The following is a 20,844-nucleotide window of genomic DNA, read 5'->3' as shown; positions in this document are numbered from 1 at the left end:
AGACAGGAGAGGCGTACTGGCCTAACACCAGAAGAAGAAGCAGCCGTTACCGCTCAAGTAACATCAGGGCCCTAAGAGAGCTGCTCAAGGCACAGAGGATGACTCCCACGCGAGTAACGGACGGGCTCAAGCTAGGTCACAAGGTTTTTTTTCTCATAAAGGATGAAGGCACAATAGTGTATAAATGCGTAATAATAATAATACTAATAATAAAAAAGGAAGGTCCAATCGGACGGTCTTATCCGGTGGGTAAATCCCTAACGGGTAACCCCCATCGGAAGGTGCGCGCAGTTGTATGTTAACTATGTAAATTTTTTGACAAACCTGCGGATACATTTAAAAAAAAGGTATAGAGACACCGGTTCCATGGATCTATACATCTATTATAGAGGCCTGGAGCGTAGGTGCAAAAACTTGCTTAAAGCAAAAAAAAGGTCATACTGGCCGAGGTATGTCAAACACCTCAAGCCTTCCACTTCGCTAATGGAGCTTCAGAGCATGGTGAAAAGGATGCGCAACAGCAAAGCAACAAACGAGAGCGAAAGGGTTTCTGGGGCATGGCTAGAGCCATTTGCACAAAAAGTCTGCCCTGATTTCGCTCAAGTACCACCATTTCAACAGAGTGCTCATGGGAGTGATCCGCAAATGGATTCACCGTTCACAATGGTTGAGCTATCGCTTGCTCTGTACTCCAGCAATAATTCGTCTCCAGGACTGGATCAGATTCGGAACAAATTGCTCCATAATCTGCCAGATCTGGCGAGGAAACGGCTGTTGAAATTATTCAACATTATGTTGGAGCTTAACACCGTTCCGTTGGAGTGGAGAGAAGTGAAAGTAGTCACCCTTTTGAAACCTGGTAAACCGCCATCAGAATGCAACTCATATCGACCGATAGCAATGTTATCTTGTCTGCGAAAATTATTTGAGAAAATGATTCTTTTTAGACTGGACAATTGGCTTGAATCCAAAGGCCTCTTGTCAAGTACCCAATTTGGCTTTCGCAAAGGCAAGGGTACCAACGGTTGCTTGGCGCTGCTTGTGTCCGAAATCGAGATGGCTCATTCTCGTAAAGAAATGATGGCATCTGTATTTCTTGACATCAAGGGGGCTTTTGACTTAGTATCAGTCAATGTTCTGTGTCAAAAGTTAGAATCTGCGGGCTTTACCCCAAGACTGAATAACGTCTTATTCAACCTCCTTTCGGAAAAGGCAATGAATTTCGACAATGGCTACATGAAAATTCGGAGAGTCAGCTTTCATGGACTACCACAAGGGTCCTGTTTGAGCCCCTTGTTGTACAATTTTTATGTCAATGATATAGATACTTGCCTTGCACCTGGCAGTAGCCTTAGGCAATTGGCGGACGACGGTGTTCTCTTTCTTTTACAACACTGAGAGTAATAGACGCTTGAATTTGATTGACTCAAAAGTCGAAGATATCCATTACCAGATCTTTTCGATACCTAGGGGTTTGGTTTGATAGCAAAATTGTATGGAGGACACATATTGACTATCTGGTACAGAAGTGTACAAGAAGAATCAATTTGCTCAGAACGATTACCGGACTCTGGTGGGGTGCACACCCCAAAGACGTCCTTAACCTATACAAGACTACGATACTGTCCGTCTTGGAGTATGGTTGCATATGCTTCCACTGGGCAGCCAAGTCGTATTTAATCCGACTTGAGAGGATTCAGTATCGCTGTCTTAGAATCGCGCTAGGTAACGTGAAGTCGACTCATAACATGTCACTCGAAGTGATGTCCGGAGTGATGCCGCTAAAGCTACGTTTTGAGCTACTATCGCTTCGCCTTTTCGTCCGCTCTACAGTATCAAATCCCTTAATAATCGAGAACTTTGAAAAACTGCAAGAGATAGGTTCTAAATGCAAAATCATGAAGGTCTATCATGATTTTGTTTCCTTACAGGTGCACCCTAGTACTTCTTAAAGTATAACTAGTGCCAGCTTACCAGAGTCCTGCAGTTCCATTTTAAGTGTAGATACCTCATTGAAGGAGGAACTTAAAGGTATCCCCGATAACCTTCGCCGGATGACAATTCCCAGCAAATTTGTGGAGAATCATGGCCATGCTAACAGTAACCATTTTTATACTGACGGATCCTCATCAGAGCAAGGCATTGGATTTGGTGTATACAACACGTGCTCCAAAGCATTCTTTAAATTACGCCAACCATGCTCAGTATATGTAGCGGAGCTCGCCGCAAACTTTTATGCCTTATTATTGATAAGTGCATGCCCTGCGGATCGATATGTAATTTTTTCAGACAGCCAAAGTGCTATGGAAGCATTAAAATCCGTAAAGGCTGTTAAGAGCCCAGACCATTTTGTGAAAGAAATTGTAAAGGTTTTAAGCTCACTGTTTGAAAAGTCGTTTCGCATATATCTGGTATGGTTGCCTGCTCATTTTGGTATACCAGGAAATGAACAGGAAGACCATTTGGCCAAAAGGGGAGCTGCAGAAGGGTCGTTCTTTGATAGGCCTATCCTTCCTCATGAGTTCTTGCAGGCCCCACAGGCGTTTTGCATGGCACGTTGGCAAAATCTGTGGGATTCGGATGAACTCGGAAGGTTTCTATATACAATCACTCCTCGTGTATGCTTGAAGCCTTGGTTCCATAACACCCCTGGCGATCGTGCGTTCATTCGAATGATGTCTAGACTTAGGTCTAATCATTTCGCATTGGGTGCACATCTCCAGCGTATAGGACTGGTCGACTCTAAGGTATGTGGCTGCGGGCTGGGATTCCACGACATGGATCATCTTTTGTGGTCCTGCGTGGAATACGAGTCTGCTCGACCTACCTTGCTGGACGCGGTCGAAAGACTGGGAAAATGTACTGATATCCGATTCGGGATATATTAGCGGCATCGGACTGAGAATTCCTGAAGGCCATATTCAATTTCTGTAGGGAAAACGGCTTAACTGTGTGACTTTCCTTTTCCTTTCCTTAATATCTATATATATATAGAAAGAAATGTAAACAAACAAAAGAATTGACACAAGAGAAACTGCTTGACAAGTCGACCATATGCGTTTTTCTCGATCGAATTGGTAAATCGATAATAGGTAAACGATACCTATTTCGAGACAATTTCGATGTCAATGGACAATTTTGCTTCGATCGCAATCGAGTCGTGTTTTCTTATACGATACGGGTCAAAGTTGTCGCGAAGAACACGCAAAACTGCGGATTTGTATGAAGAATTTTGCGCTTTCTATCCGATTGGCATCCGATTGTCCTTGGGATTGTATCGGATCCTCTATCCCAAACGACCAAACCGCGATGAATGGGTAAAACTATGGACCTGAGATGGGGTCCTATCTCAGTACTCATACTGGTACCCAAAGATAGAGAGAGAGAGAGAGAGAGAGAGAGAGAGAGAGAGAGAGAGAGAGAGAGAGAGAGAGAGAGCAAAAAAACAGATGCTCCTCCCTCTCCACCCCCCCCCCCCGCTTTCTCTCACTTTTTATGTGGTTTCTAGGAGAGGGGGAAAGAGAAGGAGATATATTTTCGTACAGTATCTCTTTGCGACAGTCGATGTTATTGCGCGGTGCCTTACAAATGTTACTGCGTGGTCGAATTAGGAATCGTGCATCGAATCGATGGAATAAGGGAGTACGGAGGGGGGGGGGGGGGGGGAAGAGGAAGCGCAGATATAAACGTTGCACATTCACTCATACATTCTTACAGCACCATGCAATTCGCGAGAACAAGAAATCGAGAGAGTATATTTTAACGCTCGCGAATGAGTGCAAGCAGGTACGGTATAGAAGAGCAAAACAGCCGAGTTTTTGTTCAAGCTAGGTCCAATATCGCTCATTGGGAATCGGGCGTCATTTAATCAATCCCTTAGAACTACAATCGGATGGATGTTGGTATCGGTGTTGCCATGAGTGCCAAAGAAAAACAAGAAGATTTTTCGCTGCCGTACATAAGTAGTGAACAGTGGCGGATCAAACGGTAGGCGGACTAGGCGGTCGCCTGGGGCCCCGCCGATTTAGGGGCCCTGTAGATTGCCATTCTATAGTATGTACTATGGACAGAGTACTAGCGACAAGGGCCCCCGGAAGGATGGCCGTTAGGCTCCAAGGCTGGCAAATCATTTGCACCGCCCCCCCCCCCCCCCCCCCCAAGCAAAAATTTTACAGCCTGTGACTGATGATCGAAGGGGCCCCCGACTGTTCGCAACAGCAAGTTTAGTGCCGCTAACACCCCCCCCCCCCCCCACCGCAACAACATTTACCATTTACAGGGGGCCTCAACTCGTTTTTCCGCCTAGGGCCCCCGATACCTTTGATCCGCCACTGGTAGTGAAATAAATTTCGTCACTCGAAGCTGGTACTCACCGCGTTTGTTTCTCAACTGTATAGATAGAGCATTTGAGTTAGGGGAGGTTTTATGGAGTGTGTGTTGGTCTCAAGCATGCTTGAAAGTGTAGCCCATGAGGGAGAAATAGAAGAGTAAAGCGTAACTTGCTCCCATTTTGTATCAATCAACATTGCGTCTTTTGATATCGAATTAAATCAAAAAATTTAGGCATTGGTCTTTTGTACATTTAGTTTTAATTTATTTTAATGGCGTAACTATCGATGGGACTGTAGCAAGGTTTCCGTTGTTTCTCAAATGGAGTAGTTCGTCTAGTTTTGTCGAGCTTTCAACATATGGCTATCCACATGAAGTTACATCTCTGCAGGCACAATGTATTGTTAAGCCTTTATTTTTATGTGATTCTCTTTGTATTTGATAACTTCATCATTATTAACAATTTGCATTTTATTAAGTATCTGCGTGTTTTTTAGTGTCTTTTATTAATACTGGTTCTTCTACAAGTGAATTTTCTGTTTCAATGCACATATATTACAAACATATCGCAAATACTAGTCATATCATTATACCATGTTGTTTTTACATACAGTGGCCGGCAAAACAAAGTGCCCACTACTTACAATTTAATTTTTTTTACCTTTTTTTCGTAAAAAATGAAGTAATTATACTGCTTTATTTTTTGAAACATTGTTCGTGGCATGCTTACGAATGTGTAGTATCATATCATAACGAAAAAGAGAAGTTTGCTTCAAGAAAATTTTTTTTTCCAAAATTTAACAAAATCACTGTGCCAAATTAAGTAAGTAGTAAATAAAGTAGTTATTCATTTCACAGAAAATATTTTTCTGAACAAATATAACACCAAACTTATAATTTATAAGCAATCCTCTCGCATTCTTTACATGTTCGAGGATCTTTGGCGTGTTTTTTTTCAAAACCCATTTTTAATAAGATGTATCCCAAAGTATTGATGAAGGATGTTAAAATAGGTATCAGCCATAATAGTACTTTCGATTCACACGAAGGTATATCGTGAGATTGTTGAAAAACTGGTATTTGGACAGATGAGTTCTAATAAGAACTGATGTTCAAAAATATCCAGACGCGATCCAACAAACTGGTTTGTATGAAGGGTGCAATGTGATGACCAGGGAGGGGATTTCTATAGGAGAAGTGGGGAGCATGGTTTGAATCGACGGTATAATAAGAGCTTATACCTATATAAGCATCCTGTGTGAATTTATCTGTTTTCTGTGAAACATACGGGTTTAGTAAATAAATTAACGTTCCAACAGGAGACTCAAGCTATACATGAAAAATGTTTTAATTTTTGTTCAATCGAATCGAATAAAACTTCTTTAATGACTCCCACTTAGTCATAATTTTAATCCTATCGAGATTTCGTAGGCAAATTTTGATGCAAGTGTAAGGAAAGGAAAGGATTAGGACAAACAAAATATGTTAACCGTCATGTGTAAAACCGCCTACCCGGGTAAGTCTCGCATTTTAATAACAAAATAACTTTGGATTTAAATGCCTCAGAAAAGATGTTTTCTACCCATGTGCAAAATATAAAAAAATATCAAAAATGTTTAAATATTTTTTTTAAATTATTTAAGTTTATATACCCTTCACATGTACAATCGCCTACCCGGGTAGGCCATACATTTTGTATGGAAGAATTATGTTTTTCGTGGTTTAAAGCGTATATCTTTTGAATTACTTGTTAGATTTGAATAAAAATTGTCTTATAGGGTCACACAAATGTTTTAAACCATATCGTAGTAAAATTAGAATTTTAAAAATCCTGTCAATATTTTTTTTAATCAAAAATGTGCTGTAACTCCAACACCCCAACCGGCCTTGCCGCACGTTTTGAGAGGATGCTTATGTCTATTTCTTTTGTTTCAAATGTTGTATTACAGTGTAACAATACTTTGAAATACTGAAAATATCTCTTTTAAAATGATACCAACCACAACAAGCAAACGAAATAGAATTGGCTGAAAGTTAACACACACATGAATACTTTTGTCATAATGTTACTGCCTTATAGGGATGGGTGTTTTGGAGCGTACCAATGGCTCCGAAGTTGGCTCGGCACCCACGGCTCCAGAGCCGGATCCACACCAACAGCTCCGGAGCCGGATCCGCACCAACAGCTCCGGAGCCGGGTCCGCATCAACAGCTCCGGAGCTGGCGACAAATCAATGGCTCCGGAGCCGGCGGTGAATCAACGGCTCCGGACCAACGGCTCTGGACTAACGTTTCAATAGGGACGGCATTGTATGATAGCCTAAAAAATGAATATATCTTCTCGCAGGTGTAGAAGCTAACACCCGATGTGATTGTGTGATTGTTGAACAATGTTCAACACTTATCGATTTTTTTTATAGATTCCTTTCAACATTATATACTCAGCTAATTATGGATCTTCCCGATTGAAACTTTATTGAAAATGATTTTTTGGTGCAATCTGTAAAACCGGCTCCGGAGCGTGGAGTGTGGAGTCGTTGGTGCGGAGTCGGTTCCGGAGCAGCTGGAGTGGAGTCAGCTTTGGAGCCGTGGATTGGGTTGGAGTTCCGAAGTTGTCTGGAGCCGGTCGGAGCCGGTTTATAATAAAACATGATGAGCATATTTTATCTTTTGAAATGAACTTTTGAACTTTTTTTGTGAACTTTTGAAAGAAACGTAAGTAAAACTTAAAAAAAGACTAATCATCCACTTAAAACATGCGGCGTGGCCAGTTAGAACATATTTTTGATTGAAAAAAATCTTGATAGGATTTTTAAAATTCTAATTTTACTACGATATGTTATTAAATATTATTATGAACCTTTAAGACAGTTTTCATTCAAATTTTAGAAGAAATTCAAAAGATGTACTCTTTTAACCACGGAAAACATAATTGTTCCATACAAAATGTATGCCCTACCCGGGTAGACGGTTGTACGATTACGTAAAATTTTTTGGTCGTAAGCAAGACGGTTAAAGCTCTGAAACACTCGTAGGAAGAAGCAATGCCAAATATGTGCAAATAAAAACAAAATAAATTATGTCAAAAATCCTCGAACATGTCATTAATTCCAGAGGATTGCATATAAATTATGATGATGATTAATGTTATATTTTTTCCGAAAATAGTTTTTTATAAAATGAATAAAGTGGGCACTTTAGTTTGGCACAGTGATTTTATTCAACTTTGGAAAAAAAATTCTTGAAGCAAACATTGCATTTTTGTCATGCTATGGTACTACTCGTTCTTAAGCATGCCACGAACAATGTTTCAAAACATAAAGCAGTACAATTACTTCATTTTTCACGGAAAAGAGTAAAAAATGTTAAATTGTAAGTAGTGGGCATTTTATTTTGTCGGGCTCTGTATAAATTCGTGTCCACATGTGCGCTATATGTGCTCGCAAAATGCAAAAATATCAAAATGAGTGACACTTTGTTCTAGAAACGCAATCTTCATTCAGAATACTGGTAGAATTATTTTAAGTACCACAAATATATGACATATGATAATGGTATCAATGAAAACATAATTTTTGCATATTTTGAAACTCTTTTTAAATCATACTCCTACTAACAAAATCCAAATGCTTTCCCGTTTTGCCCAACAGACCTGCAAACCTGACAGATCGAGAAAGCATGTTGGTTTTGTTGCTATAAATATTTTAGGAAAATACCTCCTCATTTTTTCCAGTCAAATAATTATAAATTCCAAATAATCGATGGAATTTATGCTGCAGCAAAAATATATTGGAAACGTTTAAAATTTTACAACATTTTTATACAGTCACTGTTGGGCCAATATAATAGCGTTTAAATCAAAATTATCGTTTTTATACTAAATATTTACCCGTTTAGAAATGCTACTGTACCTTTTATTGACTTAAAGAATGGACCCATATCCTTTATTGAGTTTGATAAAACTAGGTTGTATCATGCATAATTCTATACAAAATACTACGAACTGCGTGCATATGCGTTACGCGCTCTCCCATCGACACGCATTTGAAAATATATCTGTGTTGTTGTAGCTCACGTTTCTTAATATCTGATAGATATATTCTCAATGACTTGCTTTAATAGGCAATTAATCCTAATGGTTAAATTTAGCATTTATTCACACATTTGTTTCATGAAATTGGATCTACAGGCTTTTAAAAAGACTTTTACGTATCAAACTGTATGGACACAAACAGGATAATTGTACCAATTTTTATTTACAAGAAGCGATTAATAATAATTAATAGCTTCATAATTAATAACGATTAGATGCCCTCAAACGATAAGATTATTTGACCACAAATCTATTCCCACAACACTGCCGAAACAAATGTAATGTAGAAAGATTCCTTGCAACATTTTCATGCTGGCCTGTTGCAATTGGATGATTTTGCTACTCGCTTCCTTCTTCACGAACCTTGCTCAATTTCCCCATCAACGACGAAAAATATTGCTAGATGGATGATTTTTAGGCAGAAATTGAAATTATCGTCTGAGAGCATCCGTAAAAAGTTTTACATACTGATTATCATTGTGCCACTAATTGGCCAGTCACCACGTCTCTTTTTCGTGGCTGTAAGCATATATGGCTGATTCATATATTAAATGTATATTTGATTTACAGGGCTAACATTGCATTTGCATTTCAAACCTGTACATTTTGAATAACGTATTTCTTATAACTAGTCTGATCAACCTTATATAATTGAGGAATTGGATAAGCACTAGGTTGAGGATCAAGATGAGATAGGAGTAAATGATGGTGGAGATGGTAATGTTTTCTCGGATATAAAATTGGTGGTTATACCGGGCACTCTCGCGATAGTTCTGTTTCAGTATGGTCGCCAGACAGAATTCCCATTGTCGGTGGTCTGTCCTACCTGGCTAGTATTATCGGAGTGGCCATTCAATCGCCCACCGACAACTCCAGCACCACTCAGTACTCGATGAGTTGATTCGTCGAGGGCTCCACGGGCCATTGCACTGCAATTTCCAATGAGCGACAATTCAGGATTAGTAATGACCGCTACACCACCACTCTGATTTCCATGGCCGTGTCCACCAATTAGGTTTGCTCCTGTCTGATGATGATGGTAATGATGTCGATGAGACACGGCCGCTGCCGCAACAGCCGCAGCTTGGGTAGTACCAGCCGTAAGATGGTCCATAACACTCTGAAGTTCGCCAGCATGCATAGCAGCAGCTGCTGCTGTTGCCGCGGCGGCTGATGCACTGTTTTGTACCGGACTACCTCCAGTAGCAACGGCAACAGCAGCTGCCACTGCTCCGTGCGTGGACTGGATATGATGGTGATGATTTACTGCATGTCCGAATCCTCCCACCGATTGGTTTGCAGCTGTGTATAGCTGTGAGTATAGTAGACTAGCTGGGAGGACGGGGTAGAGTGGTGATCCATTACAACTGCTGGTCCCATTCGAACCGACAAAGTTGGGTGTTGTGGATGCGTTGGATCCTCCATTGCTTTGGCTCATAACAATGTTTGAGAAATTTTGATGTAGTCCATTGCTATTACCATCTCCCCCACCATTGCTTCCTCCACCATTAGCACCACCATTTACACCGCTGCTGTTACCAGCACCGGTGGTAGTTGTGGGACCGCTGCTGGGACCAAGGTTGGGTGTGTTGGAAGTAAGTAAGTCATCTTGCACAGGAGATTCAGCTTGCGACGAGTCACTTAAACTACGAGGTTCACTTTGATTGCTGGTTAGTCCGTAGGCGTCGACGTGATTGTTAGTACTCGTTGACTGTGCGTATCGGGGTACTATAAGACTATTCGACAAATGAGCGGGAATTTGCGGAGTTAAGCTGTTTCCGCTACTACCGCTACCACCAGTGTTGTTCGAGTTATTGGTAACGCCTCCTCCACCTGAGATTATATTTGTTTGCCCCATGTGGCTTGTGGCTTGTTGTGTTGCCCCAACCAGGCTGCTTAGGTGTTGGTCCAGGTCGGTAGCCGTTGAGTCCGGTAACACTATTAAAAAAAATCAGATAAGTAAATCCCATCATAAGACGTATTGAAAAATATTTCAAGCATGTCATGCAGCGTTCGGAAGTCGAGTCGATCGGACGTGTTTGACCTAGCTATCGTGGTTTAATAGAGAGTAGAAATGGGCACACACGTAACTGTGATAGTGTGAGTATATTAGTCGTCGTAGTGGCAAGCTATGCTCGCGATCGCAAATAAAAGAACAATGCGTGTCCAGTGATAGTAGTAGATGTACGTCTGTCGCGATACCTAACCGGAGCAAGAAAACCGGATTGAAAGAATCAAACCGCGAACGACCTTCATGCTCATCGTCGTCCAGCACGTACAGCTTAGTGGCGGAATATGAAGTAAGCACAAATGATCAAAATGAAATGCCTACTAAAGAGATGAACGTCGACGGGTTCCAACCTATGTTAAAAAAAACGTAGCGTGTGGAAGGTGCAGAAGATCTTTAAAAAGAAACCAAGGCCGATTCCTCCTTTGGTTTCCAACACAGGTACCGCCGAACAAAAAGCAAACGCTATTTCGCTCCGATTTGCAAGTGCTTTATCTCTTGGTGATCATATTGACAGTCCTACGGAATCGGAAGTAGGCAGTAGTATGGATCATCTACAAGAAATATTACGAACAGCTGTGGAGATGTCGCCTGTAACGGTGAGTGACAATGCCCTTGAAAGTGAAATGTACCCTTAAAGGGATAATAATTTTTAAGGCACCAGGGTTCGAGGGGCTTTTCAACATCGTGCTTAAACATCTCAAAGGCAAAGCTCTCACACTAGTAAATAACATTCTTACTAGATGCTAAAATATCCTACCAGCGGAGCAATTTGGATTCCAACATTGTCACTCCACCACTCACCAGCTGCTACGGTTTCACAATCCGCTACAGCATAACAAACGAGCGTCAAAATCCACAGCCATTGTTGTCCTCGGTGTTGAAAAGGCCTTCGACGATGTGTGACACAATGGCTTGCTGCATAAAATGATGTGGTTTGGGATCCCACTCCATCTCGTAAAGCTGATGCAGAGCTACATTAGTGGAAGATCGTATCAAGTCTTACTTGGTTCGACCAATTCGGTTCACCAAAGACATCCCGGCTGGCGTTCCGCAAGGCAGTATCTGCTGTATACATCGTATATAGCTGACCTGCCAAAGCTGCCAAGATCCTGTCAACTCTATTTATATGCTGACGACATTGCACTGACAGTTGAACGGAGGGGTTTACCACAACTTCGCAATACCACCCAGCGTTGCCTGGATACCATCCATAAGTGGATGACAACCTGGAAAGTTACACTCAATTAAGGGAAAAATTCAAGCCATGATTGCCCCACATAGGTAGAAAGAAAGACTGTTAAACCTTAGCATAACTATAAATATGGACGGTATCCCACTTACAAGGGAGAACGAACTTTAGTATATAACAGGTTGGCTGATAAGTCCCCGGTCTAACAAAGAAAAACACATTTTTTTTTGTCAAAATTCGTTTTTATTATTCAACATAGTTCCCTTCAAGAGCGATACAACGATTATAACGACCTTCCAATTTTTTTATACCATTTTGGTAGTACTCCTTCGGTTTTGCCTCAAAATGGGCCTCAGTTTCGGCGACCACCTCTTCATTGCAGCCAAATTTTTTCCCTGCGAGAATCTTTTTGAGGTCTGAGAACAAGAAAAAGTCGCTGGGGCCAGATCTGGAGAATACGGTGGGTGGGGAAGCAATTCGAAGCCCAATTCATGAATTTTTGCCATCGTTCTCAATGACTTGTGGCACGGTGCGTTGTCTTGGTGGAACAACACAACACAAAAGTTGCTTGACAAAAGACGCTCTGTCTCACAAACTAATTGACATACAGACGTCAAATTTTGACACGAATCATTTGAAGGTTGGTACTATATAAAAATAATATGCATTTAATACTAGCGGCGCCATCTATGTGTCAGACCGGGGACTTATCAGCCAACCTGTTATTTCGGCCAATTCGCGGGTCGGAATGATAGAAGTAGTAAAATCGTGTGAAAATTAAAACAAGTTTAGCGTCAGAAAGATCGTTGCTAGGACAATCAGTTTGCGGTTAGTGTGTTTCGGCCATCGTGAACGAGTTGGCGTCAGTGTTCGCCATCGCAATTTGAGGAGTGTCGTGGAACCTTTAAATGGCGAAAGCATCGAAAGAAGCAGAAAAAATGGTGCCGTGGATAAGAATTTACCAAGATCGATTGGCAGGCCTAGAGCAATTTGAAGAATTTATGGATAATTACGTGGATGCACAACGTTGTGAATTAAGTAGTCAGCTTTTGTCCTTGGAAGAGGCAAAAAAGACTTATGAAAGCGTGGGGGAAAAGTTGTTATTGGAGTATGATGAGTGTGATGAGGTACAGTTAAGAAGTGAGAGGAAGGAGTTTCAAAGAAACTATCACAAAGTGAAGGGTTTTCTGTTAGAAAAACAAGGACGAGATGAAAGTGTACGACCGATCGCGAACAGTACTATGACGAACACAATGTTTTCGAGTTCACAAGTGCGTTTACCGAAAATAGAGCTTCCTACGTTTAGTGGTGATAGTACGCAATGGATGAGCTTTAAGGATCGTTTCGAATCGATCCACGAGGTAGTGGAGTTGTCTGAGGTTATGAAACTGCAATATTTACTGACGTCGCTGAGAGGAGATGTAGCTCGACAATTTGAACATGTTCAACTTGTGGGGGAGAACTATTCGAGTACATGGAAGGCGCTTTTGAAGCGTTTCGATGATGAAAAGAAGCTGAAGCGCGAGTATTTTAAAGCGCTCATGGATCTTCAACCAATGGCAACAGCAACACCCGAAGAGTTGACTCGAACCGTTAATGAATCTCGACGGTTGGTGCGGCGAATGGAACGACTAGAGGAGCCAGTATCAAAATGGGCTACACCTTTAACAAGTCTGGTAAGATGCAAAATTAATCAAGATACGTTAATGGCATACGAAATCTTTGCAGCTGACACGGAAGAACATTTTGATGACCTGATGGAATTCTGTGCAAAGAGGATAAAGATTTTGAACAACACTGTTACCGATGGGACAAACAGAATATCTACAAAAGTAGCAAATGATCCCATTTCAAGTCGTGCAGAGAACAACGGGCAGAGAAAGAAGGGAATGAAACCGAACGCAACTTTAGTATGTGCGAGCCAAGCACACAAAGCCGTTACAAAATGTTGCATTGTATACCAGGGTGATCATCCAGTAGCAAGGTGTCCATCATTTGAGCGGCTCTCAGGATCAGAACGCCAGGAAGTAGTCAAACAGAATGCACTATACTTCAATTGCTTGACTAAAAATCATCGATCTATCTTCTGCCGTTCATCAACAAGATGTGAGAAGTGTAAGAGACGTCATCATATGCTATTATGTAATCGTATTGCCTTTCCAACCCCACCAAGTCGAGAAGAAACTATAAACGCTACAACGCATGTAAAAGCTGCCAAGGAGCAGATCGATTGAGGGTAAGAGTTCCCTGTGTAGATGTATCGAAGCCACCGACAAAAAGTCAAGTGATGGGAAGTATTGCCAAGATATACGATCCACTAGGTTTTGTGGACCTTATAAAGATGGTGGCAAAACTTTTTATGCAACGGTTGTGGACGTTGAAGGAGGCAGACGGGACAATGTGGCCATGGGACAAGGAGTTACCAGAAGTATTGCAGAAGCAATGGGCAACGTTTTGCAGCCACTTGGGAGAGTTGAATAACGTAAGTGTTCCACGATTTACCAATCCTACGATGAGCGACGATTTACAATACCACATTTTCTGTGATTCGTCGGAGAAGGGATATAGGGCATGTGCGTATTTGAGGTGCAAGACAGAAGAAGTATGTGTGGCTAATCTGCTTGTATCTAAGTCCAAGGTGGCACCTTTCGCGAAACGAATTACAATTGCAAGACTGGAGCTTTGTGCAGCATTGTTGGCGAGCAACTTGTACAATTTTATTAGGAAAGCAAGATTGCCGGAAGCACCATGCTATCTGTGGACGGATTCGATGACCACATGGTATTGAATCACCTCACCTCATCAAGGTTGGAAAACGTTTGTGGCAAATAGGACGGCCAAAATCCAGTCTTTTACTAATGGATGCCAGTGGAGGCATGTCCCAGGCATGAAAAATCCGGCAGATTTGGTATCGAGAGGATGTCAGCCAACAGCCTTAGTGGAGTGCCAGCTATGGTGGTCGGGGCCATCGTGGTTAGTAAAAAATGAAGATGAGTGGCCAAGATCAGCATCTACTAAACCAGCAGAGGCGACAGGAGAAGAGAGGACAACAGCTGCATTGGTATCAACTGAAGTTCAGAGTGGTTGGGATGAACTCTTTTCTAAATATTCTACATAGAGTAAACTCCGTCGAGTTGTGGGATACTGTGTACGGTTTTTAGACAACATAAGGAGAGGCTCCAAAACAAAGAGGACAGAGCTGGTGATTGAACGTCTCACTAGCGAGGAAATACAAAGGTCAGAAAAGATGCTGTGTAGAATGGCACAAATGGATGGATTTGCCCAAGAGATGAAGGAGTTGAAGGCCGGAAGGGGAGTGGCCCGTTCCTCAGCAGTACGAGTATGTGATCCATGGATTGATGAGGAAGGTCTGATGCGCGTGAATGGCAGACTACGGCATGCGGAAGCAAGCCATTCGATGAAGTACCCGATAATCATTCCGAAAGGACATATGTTGGCAAAATTTCTGGCATATTATTGCCACATAGAATATCACCATGCAGGCCCACAAATGATGCTATCTACATTGCGTCAGGAATTTTGGATCATCGGTGCAAGGTCAGTGACACGCGCAGTGCACCTGGAATTGGTGTCCGACATAAGCACACCAGCGTTTCTGGCAGCATTACGGAGATTTATCGCTAGAAGAGAAACGGTAACGAAAATTCATTCTGACAATGGTACCAATTTCAAGGGAGCAGCGAATGAGTTGAACAAGTTGTATGAGCTATTCAACTCTACTGATCATCAGCAAGGTATTTGGGCCTGGACAGCTGAACAGTAAATCAGATGGAAGTTTATCCCGCCTCGCGCGCCACACTTTGGAGGCTTGTGGGAAGCAGCAGTGAAATCAATGAAGCGTCATTTACTGCGTGTGTTGGGCACATCATCGGTATCACACGAAGACATGGTGACACTATTGACCGAGATTGAGTCTTGTTTGAATTCCCGTCCGATTTCACCATTGTCGGACAGTCCAAATGATTACGAAGTACAAACGCCAGGTCATTTTCTCACAGGTTCAAATATGCAACATTTAGCGGAAGTAGACTTAAAAAACATCCCAGAGAACCGCTTGAGCCATTGGAGACACGTTCAACATTGAATACAGCATTTTCGGAAGCGTTCCCAAGTAACATTTTAAGTTTTATCATAGTTCTAACAATGTTGTTATCATCATGGCATTAAGTATTCAATTAATAGGTGTTTTTCTTGTATGTCCACAGAAAACCAATAAAGCTCCAATAAGCTAATAAAGCTCTTTTAAGCCTAAAAGGGCCAATCTACAGAACTCTATTAAAACCATTCGTTGCGACCTTCTCTAGACTTTAAGATCTTGTACCTTGAAAATTTAATTCAATCTCCAAGTACATGTTACGACTAAGATAATCATATTTTAAGAAGATTCGATGATCTTTAGAAAGTCTTTAAAACACATAAAAAATGAAATCGTAGGATAAAAATCATAACCCGTACCACTATGAAATTGTTATTCTTGGAAGATTTCAGTGGCAATAAAAATACAACCATAACATTATCTGCCTGTGAATCGTGATAGCCAACAAATGAAATAGTCATATTTTTATGTTAAGCAATATGACATTGCCGAAGGGCAAATTTAAATGCCAAGAAAGTTTTACTGATGAAACATTACATTGTATTTCGAATTTTGACGAAGCGCCGACATAATAATACACTTAATAAATAGAGAAATAACAAAAAAAAAATTAATTAAAAATAACTGTCGAGTGTTATGCTATTTTCAAAAAGAAAAAAAACCTTTGACTTTAATCCCATATTGTTGCATAGTATAAAGTAATATCAAGTTAAAAAGGTCATGTATTATTAAAGATTTAATTATAAGCATGAAATCAAACACTTGCATACACAGAAATTCAATATGGCATACACATTTATGTACCAATAAATGTCAATTTCATTACAAAATGGTTTCCATTGCATCAAGACACTTATATCTTGATTGACGACTCTTTCACACACATTTTGATTTAATATGTATGGCAACAAACAATGTTTAGACTTAAAACTCTTAGTTTACCTATTCATGTGCTCTGTTAAGCAAGGTTATTAGACTCTTTACAGGTTGTGACAAAAGCCTGTTTTGGCCGATTTCCAATAAAAAAATGAATGAAAAAATTTTGACAGACAAATTGGAATGGTTTGTTTACAATTCGACTGGTTGCAACTGGATTGCAATCGTGCAATAGATGTTTTAGGTTGAATTGTTAAATTATTGTAAATCTAATTTAAATTATGTACTTTCTATTGGACTTGTGTCGAGTGTGGAAATTTGATTCATATTTTAGTGAAATGAAAAAGAAATAATTTTATTTTTTTATTTCTCAAAGAGTTTCATCTCGCGAGTTACCTTTCCGTCCAAGAACAGTCCTGTGATCTAGTGATGGGCGTTTCGGAGCGCACCAACCCGTTAGTCTGGAGCCGGCTCCGACTTTTTCCCGAAGCCGGCTTCACACCAACGGCTCCGGAGCCAGCTCCGCTCCGACGACTCCGGAGCCGGCTCCGCTCCAACGGCTCTGCACCAATGGCTCTGCAGCCGGCTCCGGACTAACAGCTCTGCATTCATGGTTCCGTTCCAACGGCTGCGGAGCCGGCTTCGGGCCCACTGTTCTGGAGCCGGCGACGAATCAACGGTTCTGGACCAACGCCTCCGGACTAACGGTTCAATAGAGCATTGTACGATAGCGTAATAAAAAAAAAAGAATATATCTTCTCGTGGAAGCTAACTCACGATGTGATTGCAGTATTGACATGTATGACGTTGTGTAGCATTCGTTGGTCTCGCCTTTCGTAACTATATTCGAAACTCATCGATTTTTTTGATAAATTATTTAAGCATGACCTTCTCCGCTATTTACGGATTTCCTCGATTGAAACTTTATTGAAAAAGTTTGTTTGGTCCCTTGTGTTAAATCCAGCTCCGGAGCCGTTGGAGCTGAGCCGGCTCCGGAGCCGTTGGTGCAGAGCCGGCTCCGGAACCGGCTTTGGAGCCGTGGGTGCGGAGCCGGCTCCAAAATTATCTGGAGCCGGTCGGAGCCGCCTCCAAAATTATCTGGAGCCGGTCGGAGCCGGCTCCGACTTTGGAGTAAATTACCGTTCCTTCTTAAAAGCAACTGCTATTCGTGATGGTTGAGGAGCCGTTTTTTCTGACTGTTACTCTGTATACTGCTCTGTTAGTCTGTGGCTGTTACGCCACCACGCGGAAAAGCATACTAGCGTCATATACCACATATACTAGTATCTCCTCCCTCCTAACAGCAAAGCATGATGTACCCAGAACATAAATAACCAGCAACAGCGACTTTAGGGTCCAACAGGTCTGACACGCAGACTGGATGCAAGTGACCACTTCATATTTCATCTCAGCCCACTACAGTATAAACTGTTACAACGAGTTTTTCGTACCGTATAACCGTATAACTAGCATATTCAAATGCTCTACAAGTACCTTTCTTCACGAGGAAAATCTCGCATTACGATCCCAGGTGTGTCGTATGATAATATTTTTCATTTTTGATAGAGGCAGATAAACCCTATCCACATTATTTCATTTTTCCTACAAATTATATGATAAAGAGTAGAAGAAAGAGATGAATATGAGGGTCACCGAGTAAAGCACTTGTGAAGGGAGAGTAGTGGTTGAGCTGGGAAGTAAATGTTGAACGGTCCTGTTGTAACAATTATAATTAGGAAATAAACCATAAGTATATTTGTGCTTATGCATAGTGGTTATTTAAGTTATTGTCCGCGGTTCCATGTCGGTTCGTTGCAGTCGTCGTGTTCGAGACGAGATCGTCTATGCTGCCACTGTTGCCGTTCCAGTTCAAAGAAAACAAATGTTCATTCCATTCTGGCTGCAGCCTTATTCCTGTGGGGGTCGATGATTCATGTCACCTTGGGTGTAGCTTAAGCAGTGTTTTAGTAAGGACGAGACCATGCCACACAAGCTTCTACTTTATCATCATCTCAGCACCGCAATTTCGAAGGAGGGATTCGCATCATCCCCGCTGCCGCAAGTTCGTCAGCGCCGTCGCGGTTAGCTCGGGTCAAGTGCAATAGCGGAACGAAAGTGATGCCGGTAGCATTTTTTTTGCACCACATCATCACAGGTTCCCTGACCAACATCGTCAAAAGGGTGTCATCACATCGATACTCTTTCACTGAATTATTCCGTGTCCGTTCCACTCCGAATAAAGGACGAGCTGTTATGCGCGAAGCAACATGGGATCTGGCCACTTCCCACACGAGGGGCAGCATCTGGAATAACCCAGTTTGGACACTGCTGCTGCTGGGCGGCATGAACCCTCGTCCACTGAAGCTGGGACTGCAATATCAAACCTGTAGAACAATTGAAACTGATGAGACAATCCGACGTTATCCAGGGCATGTAAGCAAAACTGACTCAGCATTAACCAATCCAACATAGAAGTCATATTCTATAAATGATATAACGAGCTAGCATTAAGAAAAAATGTAGCACTAATTTCGTCTTCTGTAAACTTATTTATGTTGTTCATGCCAAGCAACAGCTGGCCGGCATCTATTTTGACAGACAAATTGTAAACAAGGTATCCATAATGGTGACCCTCTAAAACGCTCTGTCGTAACCTGTATGGAGTTTAATAACCTTGCTGTTAAGCATAAATGACTGTACAGCACTGTACGCGATGACATGTGAAACATGTTAACCTGTATGGCAGCACTGGCGCAAGCTATTGTGTCTTAGGAAGCTTAATCGTGTCAAGTGTCAAACTTGTAGACAAAAGCGTCTGTCGTTGTAGTGCTCCCGAAAGAATTGGAAATTCAGTGTTGCAATTAAACAAACTTGTCCAAAATAGGCCTGAATTCGTCTTTCGAGCTCTTATAAAGTGGGAGTCCAACAATGTTTATATTTAGCGATATACTGTCCAGCTGATGAATTGCTGGGAACGCCTGCTCAAGGCACGCTCCAACTCCATTATGCCAATATTTACCATCACCTATCGTGTCTTTTTCTACATTTCGATCAGTTTTTAGAAAAGTCCGTGGATCTTACGGAAAAAACTCCCGGTATCCTTTTGTCAAGTAAACCCATAAGCGACTTCAGGACATTTTTTATTATGTTGAAACCGGACCTGCTTTGAAGATCGTTGTACAGTTGTTCATCATCATTAATAGAGTTTTGAACGGGAGTTACACTTGGGCGATGAATTTCATCATTTACAGCTGGGAAAAACTTTTGTTGTTGTCCCAATTGTAGAGATTGTGTGGATTCCCGAGGCGGTGGTTTGATGTTTCCCCGGTACCAAAATCCATGCGACTTTTCGCTAACGGATTGATTAAATGGCGCCCGATTAGACGATCCGATACAAGCACTTTTCAGGCTTAACGGATTGAGCGAGATACACCGTCGCGGCGACACGATACATGTTGCATACATGTGTACTACATTTTAAGAGCCCCCCTCGCTTTCTTTCGGATTGCAATGAGTTCAGACACACTTAAATCTTCGTTTAACAGATTTTATATTCGTTTTTTATTTTTCACTTTCTTTTCTGAAGTAAATTCTTTCATACACACATCCTCCCCCAGGTATTTTTCAAAGATTTTTCGACGAAACTAAAAAAAAAAATAACGCACACAACTAGATCCGCGAGAGAGTGCGTATCGGCAAAGAAAAAAAAACACATACACACACCTCCACCTCCCCTTGGTGTTTTTCGCAAAGTGATCCCGTAGAACGTGAACGCAAAAACACACACACAAAGCACGCAGGCAAGTACACACACACCCCACTCCTCCCCCACCTCGTGTTTTCGCAAGGTGATTCCGTAGGAGATCGCGAAACAGCAAAAAACACGCACACAGCCACGCACGCATGCAAGCACACATACACAGCCACGCACGCATGCAAGCACACATACACACACATACACAGCCACGCACGCATGCAAGCACACATACACACACACATACACAGCCATGCACGCATGCAAGCACACATACACAGCGCACGCACGCACGAACGCACGAGGGAGCGTAAAGGTTCTATACGTTGCCGGTCTCCCCCTCCCGTGTTCTCGTTCTCCGACAAGGCTGATGTGTGCACGTTTATGCTTGTACCTTTGCCGTCCTGTCAGCTGGAGGATGAGTTCAGCGCTGTTGAAAAAATGAAAGTTAAGAATAAGATTAATCACTCTTTTT

The 20,844-nt window shown here is 41.7% G+C and overlaps 1 protein-coding gene across 8 annotated transcripts in view; it reads right to left on the bottom strand.

The window, feature by feature from the left end:
* Positions 1–7,104: 7,104 nt before the first annotated feature.
* The window catches only part of LOC133391686 (protein lozenge-like), a 337,731-nt gene continuing 323,991 nt past the window's right edge, over positions 7,105–20,844 (bottom strand). For 6 of the 8 annotated variants that reach the window (XM_061647384.1, XM_061647380.1, XM_061647356.1 and 3 more), the window contains one exon: positions 7,105–10,360. In XM_061647384.1, coding sequence (XP_061503368.1) covers positions 9,201–10,360 — 1,160 coding nt within the window. In that variant the 3' untranslated portion in view covers positions 7,105–9,200. Of the gene's footprint in view, positions 20,800–20,844 lie in introns of all 8 variants that reach the window. The other 2 variants (XM_061647411.1, XM_061647406.1) reach the window with 2 other exon arrangements.

Source organism: Anopheles gambiae, chromosome X (assembly GCF_943734735.2).
Source record: "Anopheles gambiae chromosome X, idAnoGambNW_F1_1, whole genome shotgun sequence".
Taxonomy (NCBI): Eukaryota; Metazoa; Arthropoda; class Insecta; order Diptera; family Culicidae; genus Anopheles; species Anopheles gambiae.
The sequence above is the reverse complement of the archived record's forward strand: the minus strand, read 5'-3'. Positions and strand labels throughout refer to the sequence as shown.